Source organism: Mustelus asterias, unplaced genomic scaffold (genome assembly GCF_964213995.1).
Source record: "Mustelus asterias unplaced genomic scaffold, sMusAst1.hap1.1 HAP1_SCAFFOLD_266, whole genome shotgun sequence".
Lineage (NCBI taxonomy): Eukaryota > Metazoa > Chordata > Chondrichthyes > Carcharhiniformes > Triakidae > Mustelus > Mustelus asterias.
This window is the reverse complement of record NW_027590232.1, coordinates 53,535-70,805: the sequence shown is the minus strand read 5'-3', so window position 1 is coordinate 70,805 and position 17,271 is coordinate 53,535. Positions and strand designations below refer to the sequence as shown.

Genomic DNA, 17,271 nt, shown 5'->3' with positions numbered 1-17,271 from the left:
TTCCAGAATACATCTGGAAAAGAAAGGTAGGATGGGAAAAGAGGAGTCAGAGTCTGAATAGGAATGGATAATGCAAGGGGATTAGTGTCAGTGTGTGCACAGCTGATTCATGTGTCTAGTGTGTGGCTGAATAGCGTGGAGATGTTTCCCATTTTTGTGTGCTACTTTGATTCTCATTCTCAGCCCAGACCATTGGCTAGTAGCAATGTGAAAGAGCGGGAGTCAAATGTATAAATCTCTCTGTGTCAGTACACAGCCTCTTCATTGGCAGATCCTCAGCTGTGTCTCCTCATGGTGACATATGGAAACAGCCCCAGGTTAAATCTTCAGAGGAACCCGAAGGAGCCTCAGGCCCCAGGACACGAGGTCACCGGCATATGGACACATCCTGATACTCATGAGCCAACCTCCCAGCTTTGGGTGGTTAGCTCCACTGCCTTGAGCATACTGTGGGAGAGTTGTAGGCTAAGGGAGTAAAACCGTGCCAACAAAACTCAGTAACAGTTTTAACAACACCAGGTTAAAGTCCAACAGGTTTATTTGGTAGCAAAAGCCACCAGCTTTCGGAGCGCTGCTGTTTCATCAGATGGAGTGGAAATCTGCTCTCAAACAGGGTTACTGTGTTTACCCCAGTCCAACGCCGGCATCTCCACATCAACAAAACTCAGTGGCAGACAGATATCTGAATGTATCATCCTTCCAGCAATGGCTGCAAGCAAGCTAATGCCACACACAGTTCATGGCATTCCGTTGGGCATAACCAGGATATTCAGGCAGCCCAGGCTTTTCAAAAATGTTGCCCAGTCTTGTGGGCTTTCCAGTTTTGCTGCAGAAGGCGGACATAACATTGGGACAGCGGCGATGAGTGATAAGGCCAACTCGATTGGCAGAGTGAATGGGTTCTTGTTGCAGGGCAATATCAGGGATCGTTTCTTTTATATTTTAATTTATGTGTCCGTTCATATTTTATTTAGTTTCAGTGTAATACATGCAGGGTACATAGAGCAAGCCCAGAGAGCCAGGCCTCACCAGAGGGAAGAAAAGGGTTAACACAGACAGCTGGAGGTCTGCTCCGCTGACAGATAATGATTAATATATGTTACCTACTCCTTACAATTGTAATGCGCAGAAGATCTTTCTGAGTTATCACGACAGTGGGAGAACCGGCATTGAGACAGCCAGGCTCCATACTGTCTAGGGAGATCATAGTCTTCTGGTAAACACGATCACCGAGCAGAGTGGGGGAGCAATTAACACATCATTGTAGATCGGTTGGGCAAACACAACACTTTGACATTATAATCGGGTAAACAGGAAGTGTCCAGAGAGATGATTAGCAGGGATGAACTGAACAATGTATTTGCATGATGAGATTAAATTATATGGAGAGCGTACAATGTACTTTTCTGTTACCAGGATGTTGCCCTGGTATGGAGGACATTAGCTATGAGGAGAGGTTGGAGAAACTTGGTTTGTTCTCACTGGAACGATGGAGGTTGAGGGGCAAACTGATAGAGGTCTACAAAATTATGAGGGGCATGGACAGAGTAGATAGTCAGAAGCTTTTTCCCAGGGTGAAAGAGTCATTTACTTGGGGGTATAGGTTTAAGCTGCGAGGGGCAAGGTTTAAAGGAGATGTATGAAGCAAGTTGTTTACACAGAGGGTGGTGAGTGCCTGGAAGTCACTGCCAGGGGAGGCAGTGGAAGCAGATACGATAGTGACTTTTAAGGGGCGTCTTGACAAATACATGTATCCAACTTGAGGAATTAGTACGATAATATAAAAATTTGCAACTCGGAAAAGTATAATAGCCTGTATGAATCTACAATGAGCAGAGGGAACTCGCAGCCGCCTGGGATTTCAGGCCCGAATTCATCTCTCCCTCATGCATGTGGAATAAAAACTTTTCTTGAAGTTCGACATGGTCTCCAAGGCTCCACTTGTTTTATTTCCCGGCTCAGGTCACTGTCTGTGTGGAGTTTGCACATTCTCCTCGTGTCTGCGTGGGTTTCCTCCGGGTGCTCCGGTTTCCTCCCACAGTCCAAAGATGTGCGGGTTAGGTTGATTGGCCAGGTTAAAAAAAATTGCCCCTTAGAATCCTAAGATGCGTAGGTTAGAGGGATTAGCGGGTAAAATATGTGGGGGTAGGGCCTGGGTGGGATTGTGGTCGGTGCAGACTCGATGGGCCGAATGGCCTCCTTCTGCACTGTAGGGTTTCTATGATTTCTATGATACAGTGCTATGGGCTGTCTCTGGTTGTGGGAGAGACCATCGTGCCCCAATGGTCAACCAGCACCTACCTCAGGTTAGGCAGTCACTGACTAGCAAGGCACAGTCTACCTGTTTCAATGGGCACTTAGAGCTTAGTCTCTGCTCAACAAATGGATGGAATTCCATTGCGCCAGGAAAAAAAAACAATTGAAAAAAAAAATGCCAACTCTTCGATAGGCAATGCAAACGTCAGGATCACAGGACTGATAGACAATTTGTAGCTTGCTAATCATTGCCCATAATGCAAACATGATGGACATGGAAATTGATAGGCTGAACATTGAGGTATCTTCCCTAGGAGAGACCCGGCTCAGCCAGAGTGGATCATGGAAAGGAAAACATGGGCGGAACGGTGGCACAATGGTTAGCACTGCTGCCTCACAGCTCCAGGGACCTGGGTTCGATTCCCGGCTTGGGTGAATGTCTGTTTGAAGCTTGCACATTCTCCCTGTGTCTGCTTGGGTTTCCTCCAGGTGCTCCGGTTTCCTCCCACAGTCCAAATATGTCCGGGTTAGGTTGATTGGCCATGCTAAATTGTCCTGCAGTGTCTCTGGATGTGTAGGTTCAAGGGATTGGCGGGGTAAATGTGTGGAGTTGTGAGGATAGATTCTGGGTGGGATTGCAGTGGGTGCAGACTCGATGGGCCGAAAGGCCTCCTTCTGCTCTGCAGGGTTTCTATGATTCCTAGGATTACACCTTCATCTGGCAGGGGAAGGGTTCAGAGAGAATATGTGAGCAAGGTGTAGGCTCCAATACAAGGAACTCAATAATAGATTCTCCCACAAATAGTTCAGAACGTGTTCTTGACATTCACCCTTTAACTCAAACATGAGGTCCTCCTGCCTCAGATGTTATGATCAAGGAGAGAGAAATGAGAATAGGCAGAGACTACTTCAGTTTTGCTGCTTTGTACAATTAACACGTTCTTTCAGAACAAACCATGTCACAAGTAGAGAACATTGTCACCAGCTGGATCTGATCATCACCAGATGTAACTGAGCATCATCTTATTACACACAGTGACGACAGTGTTGACTCTGCTCCAGGTCACTCCCTGGAAACGTTTTCAACCTGGGTGTGAAATTCAGTGGCGATTTCCAGGCTGAAAGAATAAATATTTTAAAATACAAAGTCTGATGTTTCACTGAGCTGGGAATTGCAGTGAAAACTGGTTTCAAAAAGGAGCAAAGTTTCCAGCTGACATTTCAAGGATTTGATATCAGAGAAATGGCTGAAATGGAGGATTTTAAATGTCTCCATGGAGACGAGCCAGTGTGTAACATTTCTGAAATTTTTTGTTAACAATAAACATCTTGCTGTTATTTAGCTGCAGTCTCCAAATCCTTCGACCCGTGTGTAAAACACAGAGTTCTGAACCAGCCATGGAGGAGCACAAACTGTGTGGGGAATCTGTGTTCTGATTCGGTTCAATGTGATCAGAGTCTTGTTCTTGGATGGTACAGATTCAAAAGGTAAGATCCAGGGGAAATCTCTGTTAAACCCGTCAATGAAACAGCAAAGAGACTGGGATCATCATTCAGAGCAAAGGGAATACTGGGAAAGGGAAGATGCGCATTCTACAGAGTGAAGCATGGGGAATATTGGGAGAGAGACACTGAGGTGTGACACAGGAAAGAACAAGGTATTGGAGCTGTTTGCAGGCTCCAAATCGGACAAATCTCCAGCTCCAGATGAATTGTGTCCCAAGCTGCTGTGGAAGGCGAGGAAGTAGATTGCAGGGGCTCAGACGACAGATAATGTGGTTCTGCTGTTTCAGAAGGGTTGTAGACATAAGACATCATAAACGACAGACCAGTGAGTTTCACATCAGTGGTAGGTAATCCATTGGAGGAAATTCTGAAGGACAGCATCTATTTCCACTTGGAGAGGTTAGGTCAGCATGGCTTTATCGGAGGGAGGTCATGCCTAACAAATTTCATTGATTTTTTTTAGGAGGTGACCAGTTTTGTGGAGTCAGAGTCATAGAAGTTTACAGCATGGAAACAGGCCCTTTGGCCCAACTTAACCATGCTGCCCTTTTTATAGAAATCATAGAAATCATAGAAACCCTACAGTGCAGAAGGAGGCCATTCGGCCCATCGAGTCTGCACCGACCACAATCCCACCCAGGCCCTATCCCCACATATTTACTTGCTAATCCCTCTAACCTACGCATCTCAGGACTCTAAGGGGCAATTTTGAACCTGGCCAATCAACCTAACCCGCACATCTTTGGACTGTGGGAGGAAACCGGAGCACCCAGAGGAAACCCACGCAGACACGAGGAGAATGTGCAAACTCCACACAGACAGTGACCCGAGCCGGGAATCGAACCTGGGACCCTGGAGCTGTGAAGCAGCAGTGCTAACCACTGTGCTACCGTGCCGCCCAAATTTTTGTAACCCCTAAGCTAGTCCCACTTTCCCACGTTTGGCCCATATCCCTATAGACCCATCTTATACATGTAACTGTCTAAACGCTTTTTAAAAGACAAAATTGTACCCGCCTCTACTACTACCGCATCTGGCAGCTTGTTCTAGATACTGACCACCCTCTGTGTGAAAGAATTGCCCCTCTGGACACTTCTGTATCTCTACCCTCTCCCTTAAACCTATGCCCTCTAGTTTTAGACTCCCCTACCTTTGGGAAAAAATATTGACGTTCAAGCTGATCTATGCCCCTCATTATTTTATTGACTTCTATAAGATCACCCCTAAGCCTCCAACACTCCAGAGAATTACAGCACAGGAACAAGCCCTTTGGCCCTCCAAACCTGCACCAACCATGCTGAACTAAAACCCCCTACCCTTCTTATCCCTCCATTCCCATCCTATTCATGTATTTGTCAAGACGCCCCTTAAAAGTCACGACCATATCTGCTTCCACTACCTGCCCCGGCAGCGAGTTCCAGGCACGCACCACCCTCTGTGTTAAAAACATGCCTCATACATCTCCTTTAAACTTTGCCCCTCGCACCTTAAACCTATACTCCCCAAGTAAATGACTCTTCCACCCTGGGAAAAAGCTTCTGACTATCTACTCTATCCATGACCCTCATAACCTTGTAGACTTCTATCAGGTCGCCCCTCAACCTCTATCGTTCCAGTGAGTACAAACCAAGTTTCTCCAACCTCTCCTCATAGCTAATATGCTCCATACTAGGCAACATCCTGGTAACTCTTTTCTGTACACTGTACGCTCTCCATATAATTTAATATTATATTTTTCTAACAGAGTGACCAGAACTGTACACAGTATTCCAAGTGTGAAAGCCTTTGAAAAGGTCTCACATAGGAGTCTTATAAAGAAGGCAAATGAACATGGGATACAGAGTAACTTAATGAGGATTAAAAATTGGCTTAGTTGTTGTAGACAGAGGGTGATGACAGAAGGTTACTTTTGTGACTGGAAGCCAGCGTCTAGTCACGTACCACAGAGATCTGTGCTGGGTCTGATATTATTTGTCATTTATATTAATGGCACCAATGACTATGTTGAGGGGCTGGATGAGTAAGTTTTCAGATGACACAAAGATTGGTCGGGTGTTAATTATATATATGAATGTGTTGGGTCCAGGAAGATATAGATGGGATAGTCAAATGGGCAGATCAGGGGCAGATGGAATTTAACCCTGAAAAGTATGAGTTTGGAAGGAGTAATTTGACAAGGAAGTATTCAATGAATGGCATGACACTAAGAACTCTCTGAGGAAAAAAGGGACCTTGGCATGTTTGTACATAGATCACCGAAGGAAGAAGCACAATTAGTAGGGTGGTGAAAAAGTCATATGAAACACTTGCCTTTATTATTGGAGGCAGAGATTACAAAAGCAGGGAGGTTATGTTGGAGTTGTATCGGACTTTGGTGAGGCCACAGCTAGAGTCCTGTGTGCAGTTCTCGTCACCACATTATCCATCCACTAGGATGCTGCCTGGGATAGAACTGTTAAGTTATGAAGAGAGGTTGGAGAGGCTTGGGTTGTTCTCACTGGAGCAGAGAAGGCTGAGGGGCGAGCTGATCGAAGTGTACAAGATTCTGAGAGACATGAACAGAGTGAATAGGGAGAAGCTGTTCCCCTTAGTTGAAGGGTCAGTCACACGGGCCCAAGTTCAAGGTGAGAGGCAGGAAACTTAGGATGGATGTGAGGGAAAATGATTTTACCCAGAGGGTGGTGATGGTGTGGAATGTGCTGCCTTGGTGGGTGGTAGAGTCAGGTTGCCTCACATCCTTTCAAAAGTACCTGGATGAGCACTTGGTATGCCATAACATTCAAGGCTACGGGCCAAGAGGTGGTAACCAGAATTAGGTATGAAGGTCAGGGGATTCTCACGTATCAATGCAGACTTGACGGGCTGAAGGGCCTCTTCTGCACTGTTTCATTTTTCGATTCTGTGACTGAGAGGAAAGTGACTTGCTGGGATGGGTGGCAATATGTTTAAACATGTTAAAATTCAGGGTGCAGTACGAGGCCATTCGATCCATTGTATCCATACTGGTTGAAAAAGCAGAGTGCCACCTTCTAGCTCTGTGAGGTTCACACCACTCGGTGTGTGGAAATACTCCTCCTCAGCGCCCCCCACTCAATGTTCCCACAATTATTCTCAATCTTTGCTCCCTGGACATTGACCTCTCTGCAAATGAAAACCGATTCTTCCTAATCCACTCAATCCAGATACCTCCTGATGTTATATGTCAGAATGAAATCTCCCCTCCTGAATAAAATGTTCCAACATCTCATAGAATCCCACAGTGTGGAAGAAGGCCATTTGGCCCATCGAGTCTGCACCAACCACAGTCACACTAGGCCACATCCCCACAACCCCATGCACTTATATTGGCTATTGCCCCTGGAGGAAACTGGAGCACCCGGAGGAAACCCACGCAGACATGGGGAGAATGTGCAAACTCCACACAGACAGTGACCCAAGCCGGGAATCGAACCCGGGTCCCTGGCACTGTGAGGCAGCAGTGCTAACCACTGTGCCACCGTGCCGGCCATCCTCATCAATTGTCTCTACCAGACTCTTTTGGTGATGTGGTGACCAGAACTGTACACTGTACTCTATTTGTGCTCTAACAATTGTTTTATACAATTAGAGAAACACCTCCTTCCTCTTCTAATCGTGTCCTTGATCAATAAAGAAAAATCTCTACAGCATCATCTTGAGCACCTTATTTTCCTGTCGCGCTATCATCAGCAATCAATAGACATATACTCCAAGATCCCTCTGCTCCACCACTCACCTCAATATCCACCATTCATTGTGTGTTCTCCATCCAGTGTTTGTCCTCCCAAAACCCATTCCCTCACACTTCTCCACATTGAGTTCTATTGCTCACACATCTACCCACCTGACCAATCCATCGATATCTTCCTGCTGTTTACAGCTTTCTTCCTCACTATCAAGCGCATGAACGATTTTCATCTCTGCTGCAGACATCTTATTCATGTCCCCAACTTTTAATTCCATTTCATTGACACTACCACAAGAACACAAGGAACTCAGTACAGATCCCTCTGGAATTCCACTGGGAATAACCTTCCAATCTCAATAACCACACTACCCACAACCCTTTGCTTCTGACATTGAGACAATTGGCATCCAACTCTCCTTCCAATTTCCTGACGAGTGAGTCTTGTTTGACCTTGTCAAAGCTCTTGCTAAAACCCTTGTGGACTATATCATATATGTTACACTCATCAACTCTCCATGTTACTTTGCCAATCAATGTAATCAAGTTATTGAGACTTGACTTATTTGAACAAATCCATTCTGACTCAAATTTATTTAAACCTTCCCAAATGATGATTTCTATTATTTCACAGAATTATTTCCCATTATTTTCCCACCACAGACATGAGGCTGAATGCTCTGTAATTACTCCGGCTGTCTCTTAATCAATGTCATTACTTTTCCAGCTCCACATCTATAGGCACAGTTGATGGGTGAAGATGCTTTGTGTCTTTGTTACATCTTCCCTTGCTTTCCTCAGCAGCCTCCGGTATGAATTGTCTCTGCCTGGGGACATATCCACTTTCAAGGATGGTAAACATCTTCATATTTCCTCCCTCACTGAGCTAATCTCATTTAATATTTCACACACCTCTTCCTTAAAATAATGAAATAACAAAAATAAAATGCTGGAAATATACAGCAGGTCAGCCAGCATCTCTGGAAATAAACAGAGTTAATGTTTGGTGTTGTGATAACTCCTCTGCTCTGAAGATGGTTCGTCACAAAGGGTAACGTTATTCTGTTTCTCGCCGCAGAGGCTGCCTGACCAGCTGAGTATTTGCAGCCTCTTTTTATTTGGATTGCATCAGTACAGCGATGAACTGTGTGATTGTCCTTTCAGTCCTGGTAGTTCGACCATTCCTGAGACTGTTGTTCCAGTAAGACGTTGCTCCACACACGCCACAGGCTGGTTAAGAGGTAATTTCAGACTCTGTTACATCAGATTGACATTGACTGTCCAACACAATTCACACTGGAGACACTTTTCAATCTTTCTATTCCTCATTTCAGGATCTCATCCCAGTCTGCGTGAAGGGATAGTAAAGAGGACAGTTTGTTTTCACTGGAGTGGAAACACCTGTCGCTGGCACCAAGAAATAAAGATCAAACGCTGCTCCAATTTCTTTGTTTATGAGTTGAAGAAGCCACCTGTCTGTTCCCTCGCTTACTGCACAGGTACATTGGTGTTTGGAAATGATGTAAAGAGAAAACTCTGGGATGTACCAGCTCAGCAGCTCAACTGACAAAGTTACACGAGAGCCTCTGTTTCGTAAGGGACTGACACTCAAAGTATAATTTTTAGCAAAGGGAAATGATTCAGACACTCTGATAGCCCGTTTGTCGCCCTTCACTCACTCACTAACCTTCCTGCACAAGGAGGGAAATTAAAATAATTAATTCTCAAGGAGTTGTGGAATAGACACTTTGAGAATGAAGATGTGATTGGGCATAGTCAACATGGATTAATCAATGGTGAATCACGTTTGACAAACATGTTGGAGGTTTGTGAGGATATTCCTAACATAATTGAGAAAAGTGGATGCAGTGTTCCTGGAGTTTCAGAAGGCTTTTAATCAGGTCAGCAATGGAAAGTTGGTCAACACAAATAAAGCGTTGGGATAGGAGGTAATATACTGGCATCGATTAAAGATTGGTTAACAGGCAGAAAGCAGAGTGGCAATAAACAGCTCATTCTGGCGTTAGCAGCCTCTGACCAGAGGGGACCACAAGGGGTGGGAAAAGGAATTGTAGTCCGGAAGTCAGTGTTGAGGGTAGTGAGGTATTGGAGAAGGTATCAAGGTCAAGGGTGGGTACCAGTAGACAGGGAGGTGGGTTGAAGTGTGTCTACTGCAATGCAAGGAGCATCCGAAACAAGGTAGATGAACTTGGGACGTGGATTGGTACTTGGGACTACGTCGTTGTGGCCATTACGGAGACATGGGTAGAACAAGGACAGGAATGGTTGCTGGACGTTCCGGGGTACAGATGTTTCAGTAACTATAGGGAAGCTGGTAAAAGAGGTGGAGGAGAAGCATTGTTAATCAGGGATAGTTTAACGGCTGCGGAAAGGCACTTCGAGGGGAATCTGCCTACTGAGGTAATATGGGCTGAAGTTAGAAATAGGAAAGGAGCGGTCACGTTGTTAGGAGTTTACTATAGGTCCCCAAATAGTAATAGAGATGTGGAGGAAGAAATTGCTAAGCAGATTATGGATATGTGTGGGGGTCACAGGGTAGTTGTCATGGGGGACTTTAACTTTCCAAATATTGATTGGAACCTTTGTCGGTCGAATAGTTCGGATGGGGCAGTTTTTGTGCAGTGTGTGTGTGGTGAACCATAGATGGTTACCACTATGGGTACTTGTACATATGTTACTCTTGTTACTGTTGGGGTTAGGGTTGGGGTGTTCCACCTGTTAGCATTGTTCTGTGGTACACTCCGTTTGGCTCCGCCTTCTTATAGGAGTATAAAGGTCACTGCTACTTCCTAGTGGCCCTTAGTCTGGGATAGTATTGTTAAGCAGTATGCTCTTTTCTTGTTGCGAATAAAAGCCTTTATTCCCGGGTATGACCTAGCCTCCCGAGTGAATTAATCGCGCATCAGTGTGCAGGAGGGTTTCCTGACACAATATGTGGATAGGCCGACAAGAGGTGGGGCCACATTGGATTTGGTACTGGGAAATGAACCGGGCCAAGTGTTAGATTTGGTTGTGGGAGAGCACTTTGGAGATCGTATCAACAATTCGGTGTCTTTTGTTATTGCAATGGACAGGGGTAGGGCCGTACGGCAGGGCAAGGTTTATAATTGGGGGAGAGGTAATTATGATGCAATTAGGCAAGAATTAGGGGGCATAAGATGGGAACAGGAACTGTCAGGGAAAGGCACTAATGAAAAGTGGAACTTTTTCAAGGAACAAATACTGAGTGTCCTTGATAGGTATGTCTCTGTCAGGCAGGGAGGAAATGGCCGAGTGAGGGAACCATGGTTCACAAAAGAGGTGGAATGTCTTGTGAAAAGGAAGAGGGAAGCTTATGTAGGGATGAGGAAACAAGGTTCAGATGGCTCGATTGAAGGTTACAAGTTAGCAAGGAATGAGCTGAAAAAGGGGCTTAGGAGAGCTAGGAAGGGGCATGAGAAGTCCTTGGCGGGTCGGATCAAGGAAAACCCCAAGGCTTTTTACTCTTATGTGAGGAATAAAAGAATGACCAGGGTGAGGTTAGGGCCGGTCAAGGACAGTAGTGGGAACTTGTGTATGGAGTCAGTAGAGATAGGAGAGGTGATGAATGAATACTTTTCTTCAGGGTTCACCAAGGAGAGGGGCCATATTTTTGAGGAAGAGAAGGTGTGACAGGCTAATAGGCTGGAGGAAGTAGATGTTCAGAGGGAGGATGTACTAGCAGTTTTGAATAAACTGAAGCTCGATAAGTCCCCTGGGCCTGATGAAATATATCCTTGGATTCTTTGGGAGGCAAGGGATGAGATTGCAGAGCCTTTGGCTTTGATCTTTGGGTCCTCACTGTCCACGGGGATGGTGCCAGAGGACCGGAGAGTGGCGAATGTTGTTCCTCTGTTTAAGAAAAGATATAGAAATGACCCTGGTAATTATAGGCCGGTTAGTCTTACTTCGGTGGTTGGTAAGTTGATGGAAAAGGTCCTTCGGGATGGGATTTACGACCATTTAGAAAGATGCGGATTAATCCGGGATAGTCAGCACGGATTCGTGAAGGGCAAGTCGTGTCTCACAAATTTGATAGAATCTTTTGAGGAGGTAACTAAGTGTGTTGATGAAGGTAGGGCAGTTGATGTCATATACGTGGATTTTAGTAAGGCGTTTGATAAGGTCCCCCATGGTCGGCTTTGATGAAAGTAAGGAGGTGTGGGATAGAGAGAAAGTTGGCCAATTGGATAGGTAACTGGCTATCGTACTCCCCGAGTTGGAGATCTCTACTGCCTCCCGAAGATACACAAGGCAAACACACCCGGCTGTCCCATCGTATCGGGCAATGGGACTCTGTGCGAGAACCTCTCCGGCTATGTCGAGGGCATCCTGAAACCCATTGTACAAAGAACCCCCAGCTTTTGTCGCGACACTACGGACATGAGAAGACTTTGGCGGATAGGGTTAAAGAGAATCCTAAGGCGTTCTATAGGTATGTCAAGAACAGAAGGTTGGTTAGGGCAAGTTTAGGGCCAGTTATAGATGGCAGAGGGAAGTTATGTGTGGAACCGGAGGAGATTGGTGAAGCATTGAACCAATATTTCTCTTCGGTGTTCACGCAAGGGGACATGAATATAGCTGAGGAGGACACTGGGTTGCAAGGGAGTAGAATAGACAGTATTACAGTTGATAAGGAGGATGTGCAGGATATTCTGGAGGGTCTGAAAATAGATAAATCCCCTGGTCCGGATGGGATTTATCCAAGGATTCTCTGGGAGGCAAGAGAAGTGATTGCAGAGCCTCTGGCTCTGATCTTCAGGTCGTCGTTGGCCTCTGGTATAGTACCAGAAGATTGGAGGTTAGCGAATGTTGTCCCATTGTTTAAGAAGGGGAACAGAGACTTCCCCGGGAATTATAGACCGGTGAGTCTCACTTCTGTTGTCGGCAAGATGTTGGAAAAAATTATAAGGGATAGGATTTATAATTATTTGGAGAGTAATGAATTGATAGGTGATAGTCAGCATGGTTTTGTGGCAGGTAGGTCGTGCCTTACTAACCTTATTGAGTTTTTTGAGAAAGTGACCAAGGAGGTGGATGGGGGCAAGGCAGTGGACGTGGTATATATGGATTTTAGTAAGGCGTTTGATAAGGTTCACCATGGTAGGCTTCTGCAGAAAATGCAGATGTATGGGATTGGGGGTGATCTAGGAAATTGGATCAGGAATTGGCTAGCGGATAGGAAACAGAGGGTGGTGGTTGATAGTAAATATTCATCATGGAGTGCGGTTACAAGTGGTGTACCTCAGGGATCTGTTTTGGGGCCACTGCTGTTTGTAATATTTATTAATGATCTGGATGAGGGTATAGTTGGGTGGATTAGCAAATTTGCTGATGACACCAAAGTCGGTGGTGTGGTAGACAGTGAGGAAGGGTGTCGTAGTTTGCAGGAAGACTTAGACAGGTTGCAAAGTTGGGCCGAGAGGTGGCGGATGGAGTTTAATGCGGAGAAGTGTGAGGTAATTCACTTTGGTAGGAATAACAGATGTGTTGAGTATAGGGCTAACGGGAGGACTTTGAATAGTGTGGAGGAGCAGAGGGATCTAGGTGTATGTGTGCATAGATCCCTGAAAGTTGGGAATCAAGTAGATAAGGTTGTTAAGAAGGCATATGGTGTCTTGGCGTTTATTGGTAGGGGGATTGAATTTAGGAGTCGTAGCGTTATGTTGCAACTGTACACAACTCTGGTGCGGCCGCACTTGGAGTACTGTGTGCAGTTCTGGTCCCCACATTACAGGAAGGATGTGGAGGCTTTGGAGAGGGTGCAGAGGAGGTTTACCAGGATGTTGCCTGGTATGGAGGGGAGATCCTATGAGGAGAGGCTGAGGGATTTGGGATTGTTTTCGCTGGAAAGGCGGCGGCTAAGAGGGGATCTTATTGAAACATATAAGATGATTAGAGGTTTAGATAGGGTGGATAGTGATAGCCTTTTTCCTCTGATGGAGAAATCCAGCACGAGGGGGCATGGCTTTAAATTGAGGGGGGGTAGTTATAGAACCGATGTCAGGGGTAGGTTCTTTACCCAGAGGGTGGTGAGGGATTGGAATGCCCTGCCAGCATCAGTAGTAAATGCGCCTAGTTTGGGGGCGTTTAAGAGATCCGTAGATAGGTTCATGGACGAAAAGAAATTGGTTTAGGTTGGAGGGTCACAGTTTTTTTTTTAACTGGTCGGTGCAACATCGTGGGCCGAAGGGCCTGTTCTGCGCTGTAATGTTCTATGTTCTATGTTCCTACAGAAACCCAAAGCACATGGAGCAGTTGAACCAGGAGCACTCCTCGTTACAATGGATGTCTCGGCACTCTACACCAGCATCCCTCACGATGATGGCATTGCTGCAACAGCCTCAGTACTCAACGCCGACAACTGCCAGTTTCCAGATGCAATTTTACAACTCATCTGCTTCATTCTGGACCACAATGTCTTCACCTTCAACAACCAGTTCTTCATCCAGACACACGAAACAGCCACGGGGACCAAATTTGCACCTCAATATGCCAACTTCTTCATGCACAGGTTCGAACAAGACTTCTTCACCGCACAGGACCTTCAACCGATGCTATACACTAGATACATCGATGACATTTTCTTCCTTTGGAGTCATGGTGAGCAATCACTGAAACAACTATATGATGGCATCAACAAGCTCCATCCCACCATCAGACTCACCATGGACTACTCTCCGGAATTGGTTGCATTCTTGGACACACGCATCTCCATTAAGGACGGTCACCTCAGCACCTCACTGTACCGCAAGCCCACGGATAACCTCATGATGCTCCACTTCTCCAGCTTCCACCCTAAACACGTTCAAGAAGCCATCCCCTACGGACAAGCCCTCCGTATACACAGGATCTGCTTGGATGAGGCGGATCACAACAGACACCTCCAGAGGCTGAAAGATGCCGTCATAAGAACAGGATATGGCGTTCGACTCATCGATCGACAGTTCCGACGCGCCACAGCAAAAAACCGCACCGACCTCCTCAGAAGACAAACACGGGACCCGGTGGACAGAGTACCCTTCGTTGTCCAGTACTTCCCCGGAGCGGAGAAGCTACGGCATCTCCTCCAGAGCCTTCAACATGTCATTGATGAAGACGAACATCTCGCCAAGGCCATCCCCACACCCCCACTTCTTGCCTTCAAACAACCGCACAACCTCAAACAGACCATTGTCCGCAGCAAACTAACCAGCCTTCAGGAAAACAGTGACCACGACACCACACAACCCTGCCACAGCAACCTCTGCAAGACGTGCCGGATCATCGACATGGATGCCATCATCTCATGTGAGAACACCGTCTACCAGGTACACGGTACCTACTCTTGCAACTCGGCCAACGTTGTCTACCTGATACGCTGCAGGAAAGGATGTCCCGAGGCATGGTACATTGGGGAAACCATGCAGACGTTACGACAACGGATGAATGAACACCGCTCGACAATCACCAGGCAAGACTGTTCTCTTCCTGTGGGGGAGCACTTCAGCGGTCACGTGCATTCAGCCTCTGATCTTCGGGTAAGCGTTCTCCAAGGCGGCCTTCACGGCACACGACAGCGCAGAGTTGCTGAGCAGAAACTGATAGTCAAGTTCCGCACACATGAGGACGGCCGAAACGGGGATGTTGGGTTTCTGTCACACTATCAGCAACCCCCACAGCTTGCCTCCTGGACTTGCAGAATCTCACTGGCTGTCCTGTCTGGGGACAATACACGTCTCTTTTAACCTGTGCTTAATGCTCCCTCCACTCACATTGTCTGTATCTTTAAGACCTGGTTGGCTGTGGAGATTCGCATTCTAATCAGTATTCTGTAACTTGATTTTGTGTCTCTGTGCCCTGTTTGAGAGCAGATTTCCACTCCATCTGACGAAGGAGCAGCGCTCCGAAAGCTAATGGCATTTGCTACCAAATAAACCTGTTGGACTTTAACCTGGTGTTGTTAAAACTCTGACTGTGTTTACCCGAGTCCAACGCCTGCCTCTCCACATCAGACACTCCCAGGCCAGGTACAGCACAGGGCTAGATACAGAGTAAAGCTCCCTCTACACTGTCCCCATCAAACACTTGGGACACGGTGGACAGAGTACCCTTTGTCGTCCAGTACTTCCCCGGAGCGGAGAAGCTACGACATCTCCTCCGGAGCCTTCAACATGTCATTGATGAAGACGAACATCTCGCCAAGGCCATCCCCACACCCCCACTTCTTGCCTCCAAACAACCGCACAACCTCAAACAGACCATTGTCCGCAGCAAACTACCCAGCCTTCAGGAGAACAGTGACCACGGCACCACACAACCCTGCCACAGCAACCTCTGCAAGACGTGCCGGATCATCGACACAGATGCCATCATCCCACGTCAGAACACCATCTACCAGGTACACGGCACCTACTCTTGCAACTCGGCCAACGTTGTCTACCTGATTCGCTGCAGGATAGGATGTCCCGAGGCATGGTACATTGGGGAAACCATGCAGACGTTACGACAACGGATGAATGAACACCGCTCGACAATCACCAGGCAAGACTGTTCTCTTCCTGTTGGGGAGCACTTCAGCGGTCACGGGCATTCAGCCTCTGATCTCCGGGTAAGCCGTCTCCAAGGCGGCCTTCACGACACACGACAGCGCAGAGTCACTGAGCAGAGACTGATAGCCAGGTTCCGCACACATGAGGACGGCCTCAACCGGGATATTGGGTTCATGTCACACTATCTGTAACCCCCACAGCTTGCCTGGATGTGCAAAATCTCACTAACTGACCTGTCTGGAGACAATACACATCTCTTTAACCTGTGCTTAATGCTCCCTCCACTCACATTGTCTGTACCTTTAAGACTTGATTAGCTGTAAAGACTCACATTCCAATCATTATTCATGTAAATTGAATTTGTGTCTTTGTGCCCTGTTTGTGATCAGAACTCCCACCCACCTGACGAAGGAACAGCCTGTTCCGAAAGCTAGTGGCTTTTGCTATCAAATAAACCTGTTGGACTTTAACCTGGTGTTGTTAGACTTCTTACCCCATCAAACACTCCCAGGACAGTTACATCACAGGGCTAGGTGCAGAGTAAAGCTCCCTCCACACTGTCCCTGTCAAACATGCCCAGGACAGGGTATACTACAGGTCCCCCAACAGCCCAAGGGAAGTGGAAGAACGGATATGTCAGGAGATACTGGATGGGTGCAGGAAAAATAGGGTTGTTGTAGTGGGAGACTTCAATTTCCCTGGTATAGACTGGAAATCGCTGAGAGCTGGGACTCTGAATGGGGAGGAATTTGTAAAATGCGTACAGGAGGGTTCTTTGGAACAATATGTAGATAGCCCGACGAGAGAGGGGGCTATACTGGACCTAGTACTGGGGAATGAGCCCGGTCAGGTCTTCAAAGTTTTGGTAGGGGAACATGTGGCAAATAGTGACCACAATTCTGTTAGCTTTAGGGTAGTGATAGAAAAGGATGAGTGGTGTCCCAAGGGTAATGTGTTGGATTGGGGGAAGGCTAACTTTAGTGGGATGAGGCAGAAATTGGCAGCTCTTGATTGGGAGAGGCTGTTTGAGGGTAAATCCACATCTGGCATGTGGGAGTCTTTTAAGGATCAGTTGTTAGGGCTGCAGGACAGGCATGTGCCTGTAAAAAGAAGGATAGGAAGGGTAGGATTCGAGAACCGTGGATAACCAGGGAAATTGAGGGACTGGTCAAAAAGAAAAGAGAGGCGTATGTTAGGTCCAGGCAGCTAAAAACGGAGGGAGCTCTGGAGGAGTAC

At 46.6% G+C, this 17,271-nt stretch overlaps 1 protein-coding gene across 1 annotated transcript in view; it reads left to right on the top strand.

Annotated features, from left to right (window-relative positions):
• The window catches only part of LOC144486015 (uncharacterized), a 170,568-nt gene that overhangs the window by 108,506 nt on the left and 44,791 nt on the right, over positions 1 to 17,271 (top strand). Inside the window, exons 6-8 of the mRNA XM_078204124.1 lie at positions 3,606 to 3,744; positions 8,630 to 8,706; positions 8,800 to 8,964. Of these exons, the coding sequence (XP_078060250.1) occupies positions 3,606 to 3,744; positions 8,630 to 8,706; positions 8,800 to 8,964 (381 nt within the window). The remainder of the gene's footprint in view (positions 1 to 3,605; positions 3,745 to 8,629; positions 8,707 to 8,799; positions 8,965 to 17,271) is intronic.